We start from the raw sequence: 15,486 nt of genomic DNA on the forward strand, positions 1-15,486 counted from the left end.
TCACCAGCTTTACTGAAGTATACTTGACAAATAAAAATTGTATATATTTCAGGTGTACAACATGATGTTTTGATATATGTATAGACTGTGAAATGATCACCACAATCAAACTAATTAAGCCATTCACCCCCTTACATAGTTATAAATATTTGTGTGTGGTGAAAACACTTAAGATCAACTCTCTTAGCAAGTATGCAATACAGTATTATTAAGTATAATCACCATGCTATACATTAGATCTATAGAATTATTCATCTCTTATAACTGGATCTTTGTACCTTTGAACAATATCTACCAGTTTCCCCCACTCGACCCAGCAACCACCATTCTACCCTGCTTTTATGAGTTTGACTTCTTTAAGGTTACAAATATAAGTGAGAGTGTGCAGTATTTGTCTTTGTGCTTAGCTTATTTTATAGGCTCATCTATGCAGTCACAAATGACAGGATTTCCTTCTTTTTAAGGCTGAATAATATTCCATTGTATATACAACCACATTTTCTTTATCCATTCATCCATTGATGGACACTTAGGTTTTTTGGGGTTTTTTTAACATCTTTATTGGAGTATAATTGCTTTACAATGTTGTGTTAGTTTCTGCTGTATAACAAAGTGAATCAGCTGTATGTAAACGTATATCCCCATATCTCCTCCCTCTTGCGTCTCCCTCCCATCCTCCTTATCCCACCCCTCTAGGTGGTCACAAAGCACCGAGCTGATCTCCCTGTGCTATGCAGCTGCTTCCCACTAGCTATCTATTTTACATTTGATAGTGTATATATGTCAATTCTACTCTCTCACTTCGTCCCAGCTTACCCTTCCCCCACCCCGTGTCCTCAAGTCCATTCTCTACGTCTGTGTCTTTATTCCTGTCCTGCCCCTAGGTTCATCAGAACCATTTTTTTTAGATTCCATATATGCGTGTTAGCATACGGTATTTGTTTTTCTCTTTCTGACTTACTTCACTCTGTATGACAGACTCTAGGTCCATCCACCTCACTACAAATAACTCAATTTTGTTCCTTTTTATGGCAGAGTAATATTCCATTGTATATATTGCCACATCTTCTTTATCCATTCATCTGTTGATGGACACTTAGGTTGCTTCCATGTCCTGGCTATTGTAAATAGAGCTGCAATGAACGTTGTGGTACATGACTCTTTTTGAATTATGGTTTTCTCAGGGTATATGCCCAGTAGTGGGTTTGCTGGGTCATATGGTAGTTCTATTTTTAGTTTTTTAAGAAGCCTCCATACTGTTCTCCATAGTGGCTGTATCAATTTACATTCCCACCAACAGTGCAAGAGGGTTCCCTTTTCTCCACACCCTCTCCAGCATTTATTCTTTGTAGATTTTTTGATGATGGCCATTCTGACTGGTGTGAGGTGATACCTCATTGTAGTTGTGGTTTGCATTTCTCTAATGACTAGTGATGTTGAGCATCTTTTCATGTTTGTTGGCAATCTGTATACCTTCTTTGGAGAAATGTCTATTTAGGTCTTCTTCCCATTTTTGGCTTGGGTTGTTTGTTTTTTTGATATTGAGCTGCTTGTATATTTTGGAGATTAATCCTTTGTCAGTTGCTTCGTTTGCAAATATTTTCTCCCATTCTGAGGGTTGTCTTTTCATCTTTTTTATGGTTTCCTTTGCTGTGAAAAAGCTTTTAAGTTTCATTAGGTCACTTAGGTTGTTTTTATAGCTTGGCTATTGTAAATAGTCCTGCAATAAACATGGGAGTGCAGATGTCTCTTCAAGACACTGACTTCATTTCCTTTGGACATATACCCAGAAATGGGATTGCTGGATCAAACAGTAATTCTATTTTTAATTTTTTGAGGAACCCCCATACTTGTTTTCCATAGTGGCTGCACCAACGTACATTCCCGCCAATAGTGTATAAAGGTTCCCTTTTCTCCACACCTTCATCAACACTTGTTATCTTTTGTCTTTTCGAGAGCAGCCATTCTAACAGATGTGAGATGGTATCTCATTGTGGTTTTGATTTGCCTTTTTCCTGATGATTAGTGATGTTGAGCATGTTTTCATGTACCTGTTGGCCATTTGTCTTCTTTTGAAAAATGTCTATGCAGGTCCTTAGCTCCTTTTGTAATCTTTTTTTTGGGGGTGGGTGGGCTATTGAGTTCCTTATATATTTTAGATAATAACCCCTTTTCAGATAGATGGTTTCAAATATTTTCTCCCATTCTGTAGGTTACCTTTTCATTTTGTTGATGGTTTCCTTTGGGCACAGCATTTTAGTTTGATGCATTTCCACTTATGTTTTAATAAGATCCCAGGAGATGTGGAGTCATGCTGAAGTGTGAGAAGTATGGCCCAGAACAGAGATTACGATGGGCCTAGAATGGTTCTCCCAAACTCCACAGACAAGCCTTTAAGAATATTTACATTTATAACAGAATAATATATATGCCTCTGTTTCTGAATTGTTTACAGTACATAAAAAGAAAACAGACAACTATCTAAGGAAAAGAAGTATAATTCTTCCCACTTCTTAGGAAGAAGATGGTTTTATCAGTTGCTTTCTTTTGGGAGAGTGTCAGGGAAGATTCAAGAAAAGATGAATAGAAGTCTATACACCATCATTTCTACAGCTAACATGTCCAAAATAAATTTTAACCTAATTTCCCCTGTGGTTCTGACATTTTGCAATTTTTTAATCTCCTTATACAGGCACACCTTGGAGATATTGTGGGTTTGGTTCCAGACCACTGTAATAAAGCAAACATCGCAATAAAATAAGTCACACAAATTTTTTGGTTTCCCAGTGCATATAAAAATTATGTTTACATTATACTGTAGTCTACTGAGTGTGTAATAGCATTATGTCTAAAAAAACCAATGTACATACCTCAGTTAAAATTCATTGCAAAAAATGCTAACCATCATCTGAGCCTTCAGCAAGTCATAATCTTTCTTCAATAGTAACATCAAAGATCACTGATCACCATAACAAATATAATAATAATAATTAAAAAGTCTGCAATATTGCAAAAATTACCAAAATGTGACACAGAGACATGAAGGGAACAAATGCTGTTGGAAAAATGGCCTTGATAGACTTGCTCAATGCAGGTTTGCTACAGACCTTCAATTTCTAAAAAACACAGTATCCGCAAAGTGCAATAAAACGAATATGCCTGCAGTTTTTTTTCTGCACAATATATCCCTGCATATATCCCTGTAAATTCAAGAAATTAGCCATAATTTCAGTTGAAGAATCTTCTGCCTAGTGATGTTTTATATATCTTTCAGGGTACCACATTAGAAGAAAATGAAATCTCAACAAGGGATTATGGGGGCATAATTAAAACAGTGCTTTAAATTAAATAGTTCTACTAATTAATTTCATAGAACAATAGGCATACAGAAATGCTGGTAATAAAGTTTAGCCATCATATACTGGATTACAAATAAAGATATTAATGTTGTAAACCAGAAGTAAAGGCCCATGACCTTATCATTTGGAGGAAAAATCCCACAAACAAAATGAAAACTACCCCCCTCCCCAATTAAAGACTGGAACATAAATGATGAGCTCAAATACGATGGTGTACCCCAACCCCAAGCCAAAATATTCAAGACAAAATTTTTTTAACTTTATTAAATAGAATATGACTGTAATTAGATATAACGGCAACCCTCACATTTTATTTATTCTGTAAAAAATACTTTAATTTGTTATGGCTCATTTATACCATAGCTTTTAAAATTTAATCTTGGAGGGCACTGTGGATTTTAGGGACGGATTATGGGGGGTGGCACATATAAGGTGAAACATAGATGCTATTTACCAGAATGAAGAACAATGGAGAGATAATTGCACTGTTTTTGTGTTTGCCAGTGTGTGTATGTGCCTCAGAAACTGCAGCTTCAGGTCAAGGATACAGAACCTTCTCTCCATGGAGGTTTCAGCTGCTTTATAAACAAACAAACACATATTTTGTAATCAACAAACACTTTTTGAGTGTATACTCTGGACAATGTACCTTACAAGACACTAAATTGAACCAATCCAGCAAGTCCAAAAAAGTGAAACCTTGATATGTGGTGATGATTTATTTATTTATGAGACAGGTAGATTCTTATTCAGGGAAATAAACATTTTGATGCCACTGATATTTATAACTCTCACAAACATCCTTTTAATCAAACTGTGTCCCTATAAGACAACGCATGGGAGGACAGGTTTTCAGAAAATTGAGGGAACGCCCAACAGAGCTTTTAGCTGCACTCAGGCCTTACCAAGGTCAAACAGCCAGAGAAGGCTCTCAGCAATAGAATTTTCCATCCAGTTCATAGCATGACACTTGGGGGCCTTTAACATCAAAGCATTACCCAGTTGCAGAAAATAACTGCTCAAACAACAACTAATGAGGTCAGAAAGATCATCAGATTTACTGCCAAAGTAGAAAAAGGGGCATGATTTTCAGAGATGCTTTAATTAATGAAAAAGAAGGTAATTCCTTGAAAGCCCGGCAGTGGAGAGAGACCCACCAACGTGCAAGGCTTCTCCCTGCCCACATTTTAGCCCGTATTAGACCCTGAATTGCTTTAGAATCATATCTCTAGAAGGCTTGGCTTTGGTAATCCACCCAGTTAATGAAAGCCTGTTCAGCAGAGCATTCTTTATTACCTTTTAATCTTTTTGAATTCTTTTGCCTCCTTCCCCAACAGAACATGTTTCAACATCTGTCTTGGGTCTATTTTCTCCTCAGCAACTCAGTATAAGCCTGGAGGGTGGCAGTCAAGTTTACTCACTGCCAGGTCAAGGATAAAAACATAAATTTGGGGGAAGTGATGTAGAACTTGGTAAATAAAAGTGGAACCGACAGCTCTTACCCTCAGTCTCAGATGGGCCACCCCAGCATTAGCTGAAGTGCCCAGTAGGCTGATGAATCTATGCAAGGGATCCATTCAAAGGCAGGAACATGGGCACCAGCTTAACTCAAGCTGTTGCATCCACGCATCTATCTATCCATCCAACAAAAATGTACTAAACTTCTGCAAAGCACCTGGCTCAAGGCAGCAATACTGAAACAGTTTCTGCTCTCACAAAGCTTCCTTTTTCTATCCCTCAGTCCCTTTCCATCTATCTTACCAGGTTAAGTTTTATGTTGAACAACACTAGGATTAATTTTTACATCCATTCACTAGGAATTAGACCTAAAACCCTTTGTCATTCCATTTAAATCACCAGCTAGACATCAGTCAGTAACTGTCGTTACTCCAAACTTAATACACAGGTAGCCTCAGGGTAAGGGCTTACCTGCCATCTTCAGAAATGGCTAGCAGAACAAAATCAATCATGGCTGACTATACAACTACTGGAAGCCATTAACAGTTAAGGCAATTTTTTTCTTCTTGGGCTCCAGTAGACTTATGATTATAAATAGCTTCATTTGTAACAAGATGTGGTGAGCCCACAGGGAAGATTCGGAGAGCCTTGGGGCCCAGGCTGCTTGGATACGACATTGAGAAAATGACTAAATTACTGTCTCCATTCTGTCCATTAAGGGGATAAGAATATATATGACCGGCTTCCCTGGTGGCGCAGTGGTTGGGAATCTGCCTCCCAATGCAGGGGACACGGGTTCGAGCCCTGGTCTGGGAAGATCCCACATGCCGCGGAGCAACTAGGCCCGTGAGCCACAACTACTGAGCCTGCGCGTCTGGAGCCTGTGCTCCGCAACAAGAGAGGCCACGACAGTGAGAGGCCCGCGAACCGCGATGAAGAGTGGCCCCCGCTCACCACAGCTGGAGAAAGCCCTCGCACAGAAACGAAGACCCAACACAGCCAAAAATAAATAAATAATAAAAATTGAAAAAAAACCTCCACTTTAAAAAAAAAAAAAAAAAAAAAATATATATATATATATATATGACCAAAATGCTGAAAAAAAAAATGAGCTAGAATGAAAAAAAGCCATCTGGTTAAGTGTGAGGAGCCAGAACACACTTGATTTGAAATCACAGATCCATCACTAAATACCTTTATGAGAAATAAACATTTTTAAACCTCTTGAAATGTTTTTAAACCTCCTTTATTTCAGTTTCCTCTTTTGGAAAATTAAAGATAATAATTGTACAAATATCCTAGAATGATCATGAAGATCAAAAGGAATAATTCACCTCAAGCATTAGTGCCCAATAAAGGTTAAAAACAAAGCAAACAAAAATTACTTTCACCAATAGTAGAATATCCTTTAGAAGTAATAAGGTTATACAGCCTCTATTCTAACCTTCTTCACTAAGACATTGTAAAGATGAGTAGACTAGATATGAGAAAAAGTACTCTGAATTCCTAAAAGAAGATATAGTCTATATTTGTAAAATATTATTAGGATGAGAGTGTCAAGTGTATTATTAGTACATTCTAATGGCTGCTGGGGCTCTGGTAACCGGTTTAATGATCCTAATTCACTGTTTAGAAGCCATTAGCTCACCCGACAGACAGGTAAGCACAGCACTACAGGAGATGGAGGGAAGGAAGGGGGAAGGAGGAAGAACACTCACACGCCTCCCAAGTTGTAAGCCCTATAAGAATTCTCAAGTTCTGTGCTTATGCCTTATTTATAAATTAAAATTCTATTTTTCTTTGTTGCGTTTTGGTAGTCGAAGTGGCTAAAATCCTAGAAAATCCCTTCAATCTTGGGCCATACCACACACACTGGTTGTACAGTACAATGCACTGAGCTCCAAACATGGAGATTGAAACCTCGATAGGAAAGATGGCTGCTAGGGTTGCACTAAAATCCCATAACAATCTTTGGAAAGAAACCAAGAAGGAAGAAAAGAAAACTTTCTGTGTCTGTCTAGACTTCATCTCTTCAGAAGTAAACCTCATCTCCCAGGGTGATAGCAAGAGGGTGATAATTAGGATTAGCTTCAAGGTCGCTATCTGCCAGCTCCATCTCATCTTCAGCCCTCGCTTCCTCCCACCATTACTGTTTTCAGCAGCTGAAAATAATGAGACCAGAGCCTGAGAAACCAGCTAGCAGACCATACTAGATTCAGCTCTTCACCTTCATGAGGATCAACTGCAAATTGTAAGTGATCATTGGTGAGAAAGTGACAAGTGATTTCTAAACTGTCCTCAGCAAATCAATCTCTCTAGCTAATCATCAATGACACTTCAGTAGGTGCCGGTATTTGGAATGAAAAGTTCAAAAAAAATTATGTCTCCCAATCTGCCATCATGGGAAAGAGTCATTCTTGCTATTACAGAGAAAAGAGCTTGGAGTGAAATATCATCAAGTAATAAATGGCTTTGAAAATATTTTTCAACATGTCTCTTAGAACTAGCATGTGCTAGCCCACTATTTCCCAAAATGTGATAGCCATCCTATTAGTAGTATCCCAAAACATTTTATGTTGTACATGGATGAAATTTTATAAAATGGTTATGTATTAATTCTAATATTTTGGAAAAAAGTATAATTCTACATTAAGCCCAGGATTTCACAAGTATTTATTAGGAAGAAGCCATGCTAAAAAAGTAAGTTGATTCAAAGAAAAGTATTAAGTGAATAGTAGGACAGGCACTCAGGGACACGGCAAAAACACAGGGAGGTGGCATGGGGGTGACTCAGGCTGAGAAGCACTGCTCTTCCCCGGGCTCCTACCCCCTAGGCCAAGGATTCCTGTGATTACTAAAAGAGTTTTCTCATCCTACTTCAGTTGAGAATGGTTGAACTCATCCTTTTTGATTCATTACAGTAAGCTGACTATGAGCGTCACATCACATGAGCTACTCTAGAAGAGCAGACAAGAACAGGGGTGCACTTGATTCTTACAGTCATGCTCAGGCAGCAGACCAAAAAGTCAGAGGACAATGAGGCATTTTTATGGCAGCAAGTCAACACAAAATTTCAAAAGTGTTCCTTTGGCAGAGAACATGGGGACAGGTCTTTCGGCTCAAGGGTGTTCCTAACAAAATACACGCTGCCCTCTGAGATTGGGTAATGTGTTCTATTAATCTTTGAATGTCCTAAATAGCTCCATAATAGATGCTTAATAAATGTCTGAATAAATAAATAACTACCGGTATCTTAAATTTATGAATATTGCAATATAGCATCATCAACAAAACTTCACATCTAGGTGCGAGGAAAATGTAGCTCTAGGAATGACACTTACCTTGGGCACAGTCCTCACACGGAACAGTATATTTTGGAAGGAGTGTCCATCATTGGCCTGCAAGACTGTGACATCAGAAGTGCTATCCGAGCCGTCGTGAGCATACTGGAGAAGGCCCCTGGAGAGCTCATCCAGCCGGAATTGATAGCTAGGGGCTGCAGGCGACTGAAGTGTTTGGAGCAACTGGCCATGAAGTGGAGGATCGAGCACTTGGACCACCACGTCCTGTGGGTTGTCGTCATCTCGGATGTCAAGCAGCTGAGTGGTGATGGTTCCCCTCTCTCCTCTGCTAATATGGAGAGCCTCATTCCTCAGCACATAGGGGGCCTGTGGAGTTGAAGGGAAGGAGGAGAAGAGAAGCCATTCGCAGGAAAAGAGAGGACAATCCAGTGGACCAGATACCAGCTGTGTGCAACCTGATTGCCATTTCTATGCTTTTTAAGGAACTCTAGATGCTCCAGCCAAGTGCCAAACTCTTGCATAGTCACAGCATTTGTCAGAGGTGTAGTCAAACATAGTAATCACTGCAAAGGAGGTTACTTCACACCTGTGGTTCTGGAGATTTCTCAAGACACTTCCAGACCATAATATTCATCAGGGGCAATCAAAGTGAGCTGCTTGTTTCTAAATCTCTGAAGTCTCTGCTGTCATGATTTATACTACATCCCCTGAATTGCAACAGAGAGGTGAGTCAGGGAACTCAATTAGTTGTCTGCATTCAAGAGGGACTAACAAGAGATATGGAATTTTGGCATTTGTGTTGGGAGTTGAGCACTTTGCTCCAGGCTACGCTGCAGCAAGCTGACTTGGAGTAAGATACTTCAGCATTCTGAATTTCTGCTATTTCTGGTCCCTCCCAGTAATTTTCTTCAAGCTCTCTCATCCATATCTTCAACGGGCCCACCCCAACTCAGGTTATAAAGCCTGATAAGATCATGGTCTGAGTAAGGCAACCACCTGGTTAATTCATGTGGCAAATTTTAAAATGTTTTCCTTAGGATTATCAGGTTTCTCCCCACCAAATTCAGTAAGCAAATAAAAAATGTTCTTTCATTGAGATAAAAGTTAATGAACCACACATAAAAAAACACACACACAAAAAAAAACCCATAAAAAAATCAAGGCAAGAAGCCAAAGAAAACATTATCTTAGTTTTTAATATCATTTGAAGTTGAACCATCTAGGGCTTTTTCAGTACACTGCCTTTCTTTACTCCAAATGGTTTTCTTTTAACAATACCCCTCCTGGCCTCCTGGAAATTTCAATATCTATTAAAGTAATGTCTAACCAGCGCATCTCTATAATAATCAAATAATAGCTATAGAAGATAGCTACTCCTCAGGATTCCTGAGTGAGAATTCAAAAGCTGTGATTCTATACATGGGAATGAATGGCTCCTCAGATTCTGTAAGAGGAGAGGTCAAAGGTGATGTCAAAATCCATAAATGGAAAAGATCAAATTAACTTACATGAGAAAATCTCACAGATGCTCAAAACCATATTGAAATATCACAGAAATGTAAAGAAACAAAAATAAATTAAAATCCATTTCTAAAAATCCATTTTTAAAAAGTTAAAATGACAAAAGTTTCTCATATAATACACAAAATTAAAATGTGCCTTCACCATCTACTCAACTGATTTGGGGAAAGCAAATAAAAATCAGGGAACCATGGCAAGTCATCATCTCAGATTAGGAAGTCACTTGCCAAAAGCTACCCAAGTCTTTTATGCACCTAATTAGAGTAACTATATTAGCACAAACAAAAAGAACAAAACAAAACATCTGAGCTTAAATACTGAGAAACATCTAAGCCAGTAAGTCCTGAGACTTGGTAGCCCTCTGACCCATATTTACAGAGATCGTATGTTTTTGCTTTGATTTAAACAAAATTCATACTCTTAGCCCAACCCTGAGGTCAAATTAATTTAGGATCAATTTCTAATCATTCCTCAATTTCAGTCATCGCTGAAGTGAGAATGCCGTCAAGAATCGCTGAGCTGGGCTGTGAGTCCCATTTGTCAGCCACTTCTGGTTCAAATCTATGTTATCCCATAGTCCATGGTCTTTTCGCTTTTGGACCAAAAATATAAAAATAACAGTTTTTTTTTTTTTTGGCTGCACTGCGTGGCATATGGGATCTCAGTTCCCCAACCAGGGATCAAACCCACGTCCCCAGCATTGGAAGTGCAGAGTCTTAACTGCTGGACCACCAGGGAAATCCCAAAATAATCACAGTTTTAAAAACAATGATCTCATATCCTTCCTTGAACCAAGACTAACACACTACCAAGATCTAATGTTTAGGTAATCTGGGTTCCCCCATGCTGATATCCCAGTCTCCTGCTGTTCACAATTTAAGAAGACATTGATCTTCCTCTTCCCTTTGCACATTTCAGCTGTTCAATCCTTCAAGCCCAGGTACTCAGAGCAACTACCACGATTTGTATTCAGGACACATAAGTACAGCTTGACAGAGATGAGTGATGAGAACAGAAGAGCCATCACACTGAATTTTATAGCAACTACCATGATTTCCTCAGACTTATGTTTGGCTGATGACCACACTGGCACTTCATTTAAATAGATCCTTGATAAGATCCTCTAACTACCACAAACTGAGTTAAATGCAGTTCAGCTACATGATAGATAGGCAAAATAGGCAAACATAATTCCATATCCCTGAGAGAGAAATACTTAGACAAAACAAACCTATTCACCTATGAATAGGGAAGTCTTAACAACTGGTACAGCTTCAAATTATTCTGAAGGGCTAGTATGAGAGTCAGTATAGTAAAGTCAGGCACAACGTAATAGTCAAGAACACAGAGTGTGTAACCAAATTCACTGGGCACAAATCTCAGCTCTCTGTCAGCTATATCACCATAGACAAGTTACTGAACCTCCCTGAGACTTAGTTTCCTCATCTGTGAATTGGGGATAATAATACCTCACAGGGCTGGCATGAGGATTACATGAGAAACATAAGAGTACTATGGATGTATCAGTCATTGTTTGTTGCTGTTATGACCCACAGTACTAAAAACTACTCCAGTGACATCTCATGAGGAAACTGAGACACGATTAATTCAGCTCAATCATTTTTGCTAAAACTACAGAAAAATCTTGATTTGTGCTTCAGAATCAGTAGAAATGTGAAATTATTAATTGTGTGGCATTTTCTTACCTGTGTGGAAAATGCTTGTATGTTGATCAGCTGTGGCTCAGAGAAGAACTGCTGGTCACTAATTTTCAGGGAAAAGTAACCTTTCCTGAAAGAAGTCCCCAAGAAAGGAACGAAAAAGTATAATCATTAAATTGGTCTTTAGGAAGACAAGGATTAAAAATATTTTCAGATTATATGCATATAAGAATTTGGATCAAACCACTACAGTAATATACTATTCATACAGTAAATAGAAATGACCACATAAAGATTAACATAGCAAGATGCAGGTAAAACTACTGTATATTCTTCGATCTCATTATAACAATGTTTCTATTTTTTTTGTTTTCTATTTTTCTAAATAGAATATATAAAAGGTCGAAAAATCAGTTGTCGGGCCAAGACAGGTTAGTAATATATTGAAGGCTAATGGTTAAGTTGGAGAATGGAAAGGAATCTTTCACTGTCTCTGACTAGTTCTCAATGATTTCCTCTTCCCTGTGAATCCTCTTCCCAAGCCCTGCCCAGTTCATGTGAGTGGACCCCAATAACACCATTAACAGCGGTTGCAATGTTTGTGTTACATGACTCTATGGCCCAGTCCTCCCTCCAGTCACGCACATACACCTGCAATGTGGACTGGACTACAGAAGGATGACTGATTATTCCCTGGAAATTTGGAACTGGCCTGACAGTGCCATTTGACTCTGGGGGAACCACAGTCTATCATGCTGATGAGAATGTGGAGCAAGCCCGTCTGTAGGAGGGAGGTGAATGTAGCCTTCGAGCAAAGAGACAGAGATGAGAGGAAGAACTGAGTCCTGCTTCCCATTTCTGGTTCTAACTCCTGGGCTTGCCCTGGAAGCCCAGTTGCCCTTGATGTGTTTGAGATCTGAGCCATACCTGCAGTGTTATAACAAGCCTTACAATTTTGCTTAATCTAGTTCAAGCTGACTTCCACTACTTGCAACCAAAGAGTCCTAATTAATAGAACAAAATAAGACTCACTCTTTGCTGTGGTTTTTACTTCCTGTTTCAGCAGCTCCAGAGACTACTAGGAGGGAAGGTAGGAGCGGCCCACCTTCAAAGCCAAAGCAAGCTCAGAACTCACTTCGGGCTTGTAAGATGTGTGATTAATATATTATGGAAGGTTTAGAATTCTGTTCTATACTATAGGGACCATTGTTTGAAAGGTTCTTTAAAAGGCATTCATGGAACTAACTACTGAGACATAAAGAATGTGGATGGATCTCAAATGCATTATGGCAAAAGCCAGAAACAAAAGTTTATATACTGTATGTGTCCATTCACATGACATTTCAGAAAGGGCAAAACAATAAGAGTGAAAAACAGATTGGTATTTGCCAGGGACGGGGGTTGGGGGGAAGGGAGTGCCTGTAAAAATGAGATGGGGGGAGTGACGAAACTGTTTCACATCTTGCTTGTGGTCTCAAGACTGCAAGACTATATATATTTGTTAACACACATAGAGCAGTACAGTTTAAAATGGGGAATTTTATTGGGTGCCAATTATACTTCAATAAATCTGATTTTTTTTTTTTAAAGAAAGAATGCTTGTCTTCCTTCTCATCCCATCATCCCTTTCATTTTCTGTCCCATTTAAATCCTGTCCCTCTCCACTCCCACCTCCAGACTTCAAGAGAATGCAGGTGATGGAAGAAGCAGAATGCAGAAAGAAAGGATGGTTACTCCCAACCTACTGGGGAAAAACGATCTTGGTGGCACTGAGGTTCCAATAACTGTGTTCAGCCTCTCAGCCATGCCAGCTTATCAGGGCCACTAGGACTGTATTTCTGAGTCATCTTGCACTCCACAGGGGCATTCCAACCCAAAGAAAGCCAATCCTTAAGAATCACGGTGGGCATTTTCATGGGGATAAACAACCAAAAGCCCACATGGCAGGTTGCCCCTTTTGTTTTTGTATCGTTCAGAGACTTATATAATTTCCCTTTTCCATGAGTTTCTACCAACCTTGTTTTACTATTCCTCTCATTCTTTCTTTTAAAAAAATTTTTAGATAAAAAAGAAGATCCAGTGTTAAAATGGGTACTAAAAAATAAAAAGAGTACTGAAAGAAATCCCTGCAAAATAGTTACCACTCTTGGTCCCGTTTAGGGGTGCCAAGCTGACTCTGGAAAGAAACAGGTGGTGAGAGATTAAAGAGGTTAAACAGACAAGAGGCTTAACTTTGGTTTTCTGTGGAGCTTTTATGTACTTTACACACTTTTCACAAGTGATTCCAAGACATATGACTACAGGTACGGAGCTGTGTATATATGTGTCTGTGTGTGTGACGCAAACACGTAAGAACTATACTTGAAAGAAAATGAATAAAGAAGATAGAGCACAAATTTGAAGAGTGATTCTATGGCATCAGACACCAGAGTTTTAAGCTCCATCTCTGGAGCAATATTTTCCTATGCAATGATCTTTTGCCCCTGGAGGATGGAAGCATGCCCTTTATTCCTCGTACTATTAAGGAGGCAGAAATCATAATGGCTGAAGGCATGGGGTGTGGAATCAGAGAGCCTTGGGTTGGAGTCTCAGCTCTGCACTCATAGGCTGTGAGGCTTGAGCAAGATTATTTACACGCTCAAGGCCTCAGTTTCCCCATCTATAGCCTAGGATCATAAATATACATAATTCACATAAAGTGCGTAACACGATGGCTGGGTCACAGTTAGCACTCAGTAAATATTAGTTGTTCCTATTCCTGTAAGATGGGTCTTTTGAGGTTACTGGCATCACTGGCTCTGAACTGCAATAGGGAACATGTGATCTACTTTTCTCCCCGCTTATCTCCTAGCTCAGACCTTAAACATTTTTTAAAAAATCTCAAATTTAGTGGTGACAGTAGAAGATATTCACCACATCCTTTATCACTGTTCCATGGGTTTCAACTCCCTGTTTACACATGTAGTCCACTCTGAATGATCTGCACTAATGAAGCAGAGCAGGGTGAAGGATAATCCAAGAGGCTAGTCTTTGGGGTGTATTCCCTGATTTCTGTTTAGTAGATTTACTCTGCTAATTATATGGCTCTATTTGCTTGGGTTAGCGTTAACATTCAACTGCATTCCTGAAGCATATGTCAGCTGGGGTGGGGAAGACAGCCAGAAGCGTGCTAGGCATGAGAAGGAAACTGGATCCGGCTTAAAAATGAACCACATCTAGTCCCATAAAGTGGATAATAACAAGTTAACCGTGACTCTTAGTTTCCTTCCAACTCTGAAATTCTAGGAACCACACAACACCTTGAAAAGTACGCACTCCAACCTCTAGCCACTCCCTCCTCCCGGTGTAGTACCCTAATGCTGAAGAAGCAGCTGCAGCATCTGGGTACATAAGCGATTTTGTTTATCCTGGGCCAAAAAACTGGGTAATTGTACTAGGAACTTTCCCATCACATCAGAGATTTACCCATAATTATGCGATAAAATAAAAATGCCTCTAACAGAAGCACTCTCTCTGATCAATTACAGTGATATGATGACAGGCAGTTGAAAGCATTGGCCTTTGTAGAGTATCGATCTTCTCCAGAAGAAAAGGGAGGGCTATTGAGAAGGGGGTGTGGGGTGCAGAGAACTGATGGAAACGTGGCAGGAGGAAAACAACAGAACGCTGGGTCACCTGGGCTTTTCTTTGCTGTGCACAAAACGCACTCTTTTCTCCTTCACATCTTTCCAGCTAAAGTGGCCAGCCTTGTCGAGCTGAACCTCTTTTCCATTCCTTGAGAGCACGAGGTGACCATTGGTGGGAGTGCTCACCACATGGAACAGGAGGTCTTCGACCCTGCCATCCTGGTCTTGAACATTCAGGAGGAGAAAATCCAGTGGCTTCATTGAACCAATTGCAAGGGTGAGGGAACCATTCACATGAAGACTAGGGGTGTGTATTTTGCCTGGAAAACATATGAATCCAAAGGTCAGGTTTGGTACAGTCACTAATTACGTTTTTTATTATTATTATTTAAAGAAATAGACTTGTAATGTTCATTCAGAGCTACAAAGATGAAACTCTAGGCTATCGTATTCCATAAGACTCCTTCTAATACAGTGGTTCTCATCCTGGATGCACATGAGAATAACATAGGGTCTCAATATTAAACGATAAAACGCCTAGAAGAAAATATAGGAGAAA

The 15,486-nt window shown here is 39.3% G+C and overlaps 1 protein-coding gene across 1 annotated transcript in view; it reads right to left on the reverse strand.

Annotated features, from left to right (window-relative positions):
• FRAS1 (Fraser extracellular matrix complex subunit 1) overlaps nucleotides 1-15,486 on the reverse strand; it is a 446,248-nt gene that overhangs the window by 139,732 nt on the left and 291,030 nt on the right. Inside the window, exons 27-29 of the mRNA XM_082389317.1 lie at nucleotides 14,977-15,247; nucleotides 11,347-11,431; nucleotides 8,159-8,485 (exon numbers count right to left, since the gene is read on the reverse strand). Coding sequence (XP_082245443.1) covers nucleotides 8,159-8,485; nucleotides 11,347-11,431; nucleotides 14,977-15,247 — 683 coding nt within the window. The remainder of the gene's footprint in view (nucleotides 1-8,158; nucleotides 8,486-11,346; nucleotides 11,432-14,976; nucleotides 15,248-15,486) is intronic.

The sequence above is a fragment of the Balaenoptera borealis genome, assembly GCF_965194805.1.
Source record: "Balaenoptera borealis genome assembly, chromosome: 4".
NCBI lineage: Eukaryota > Metazoa > Chordata > Mammalia > Artiodactyla > Balaenopteridae > Balaenoptera > Balaenoptera borealis.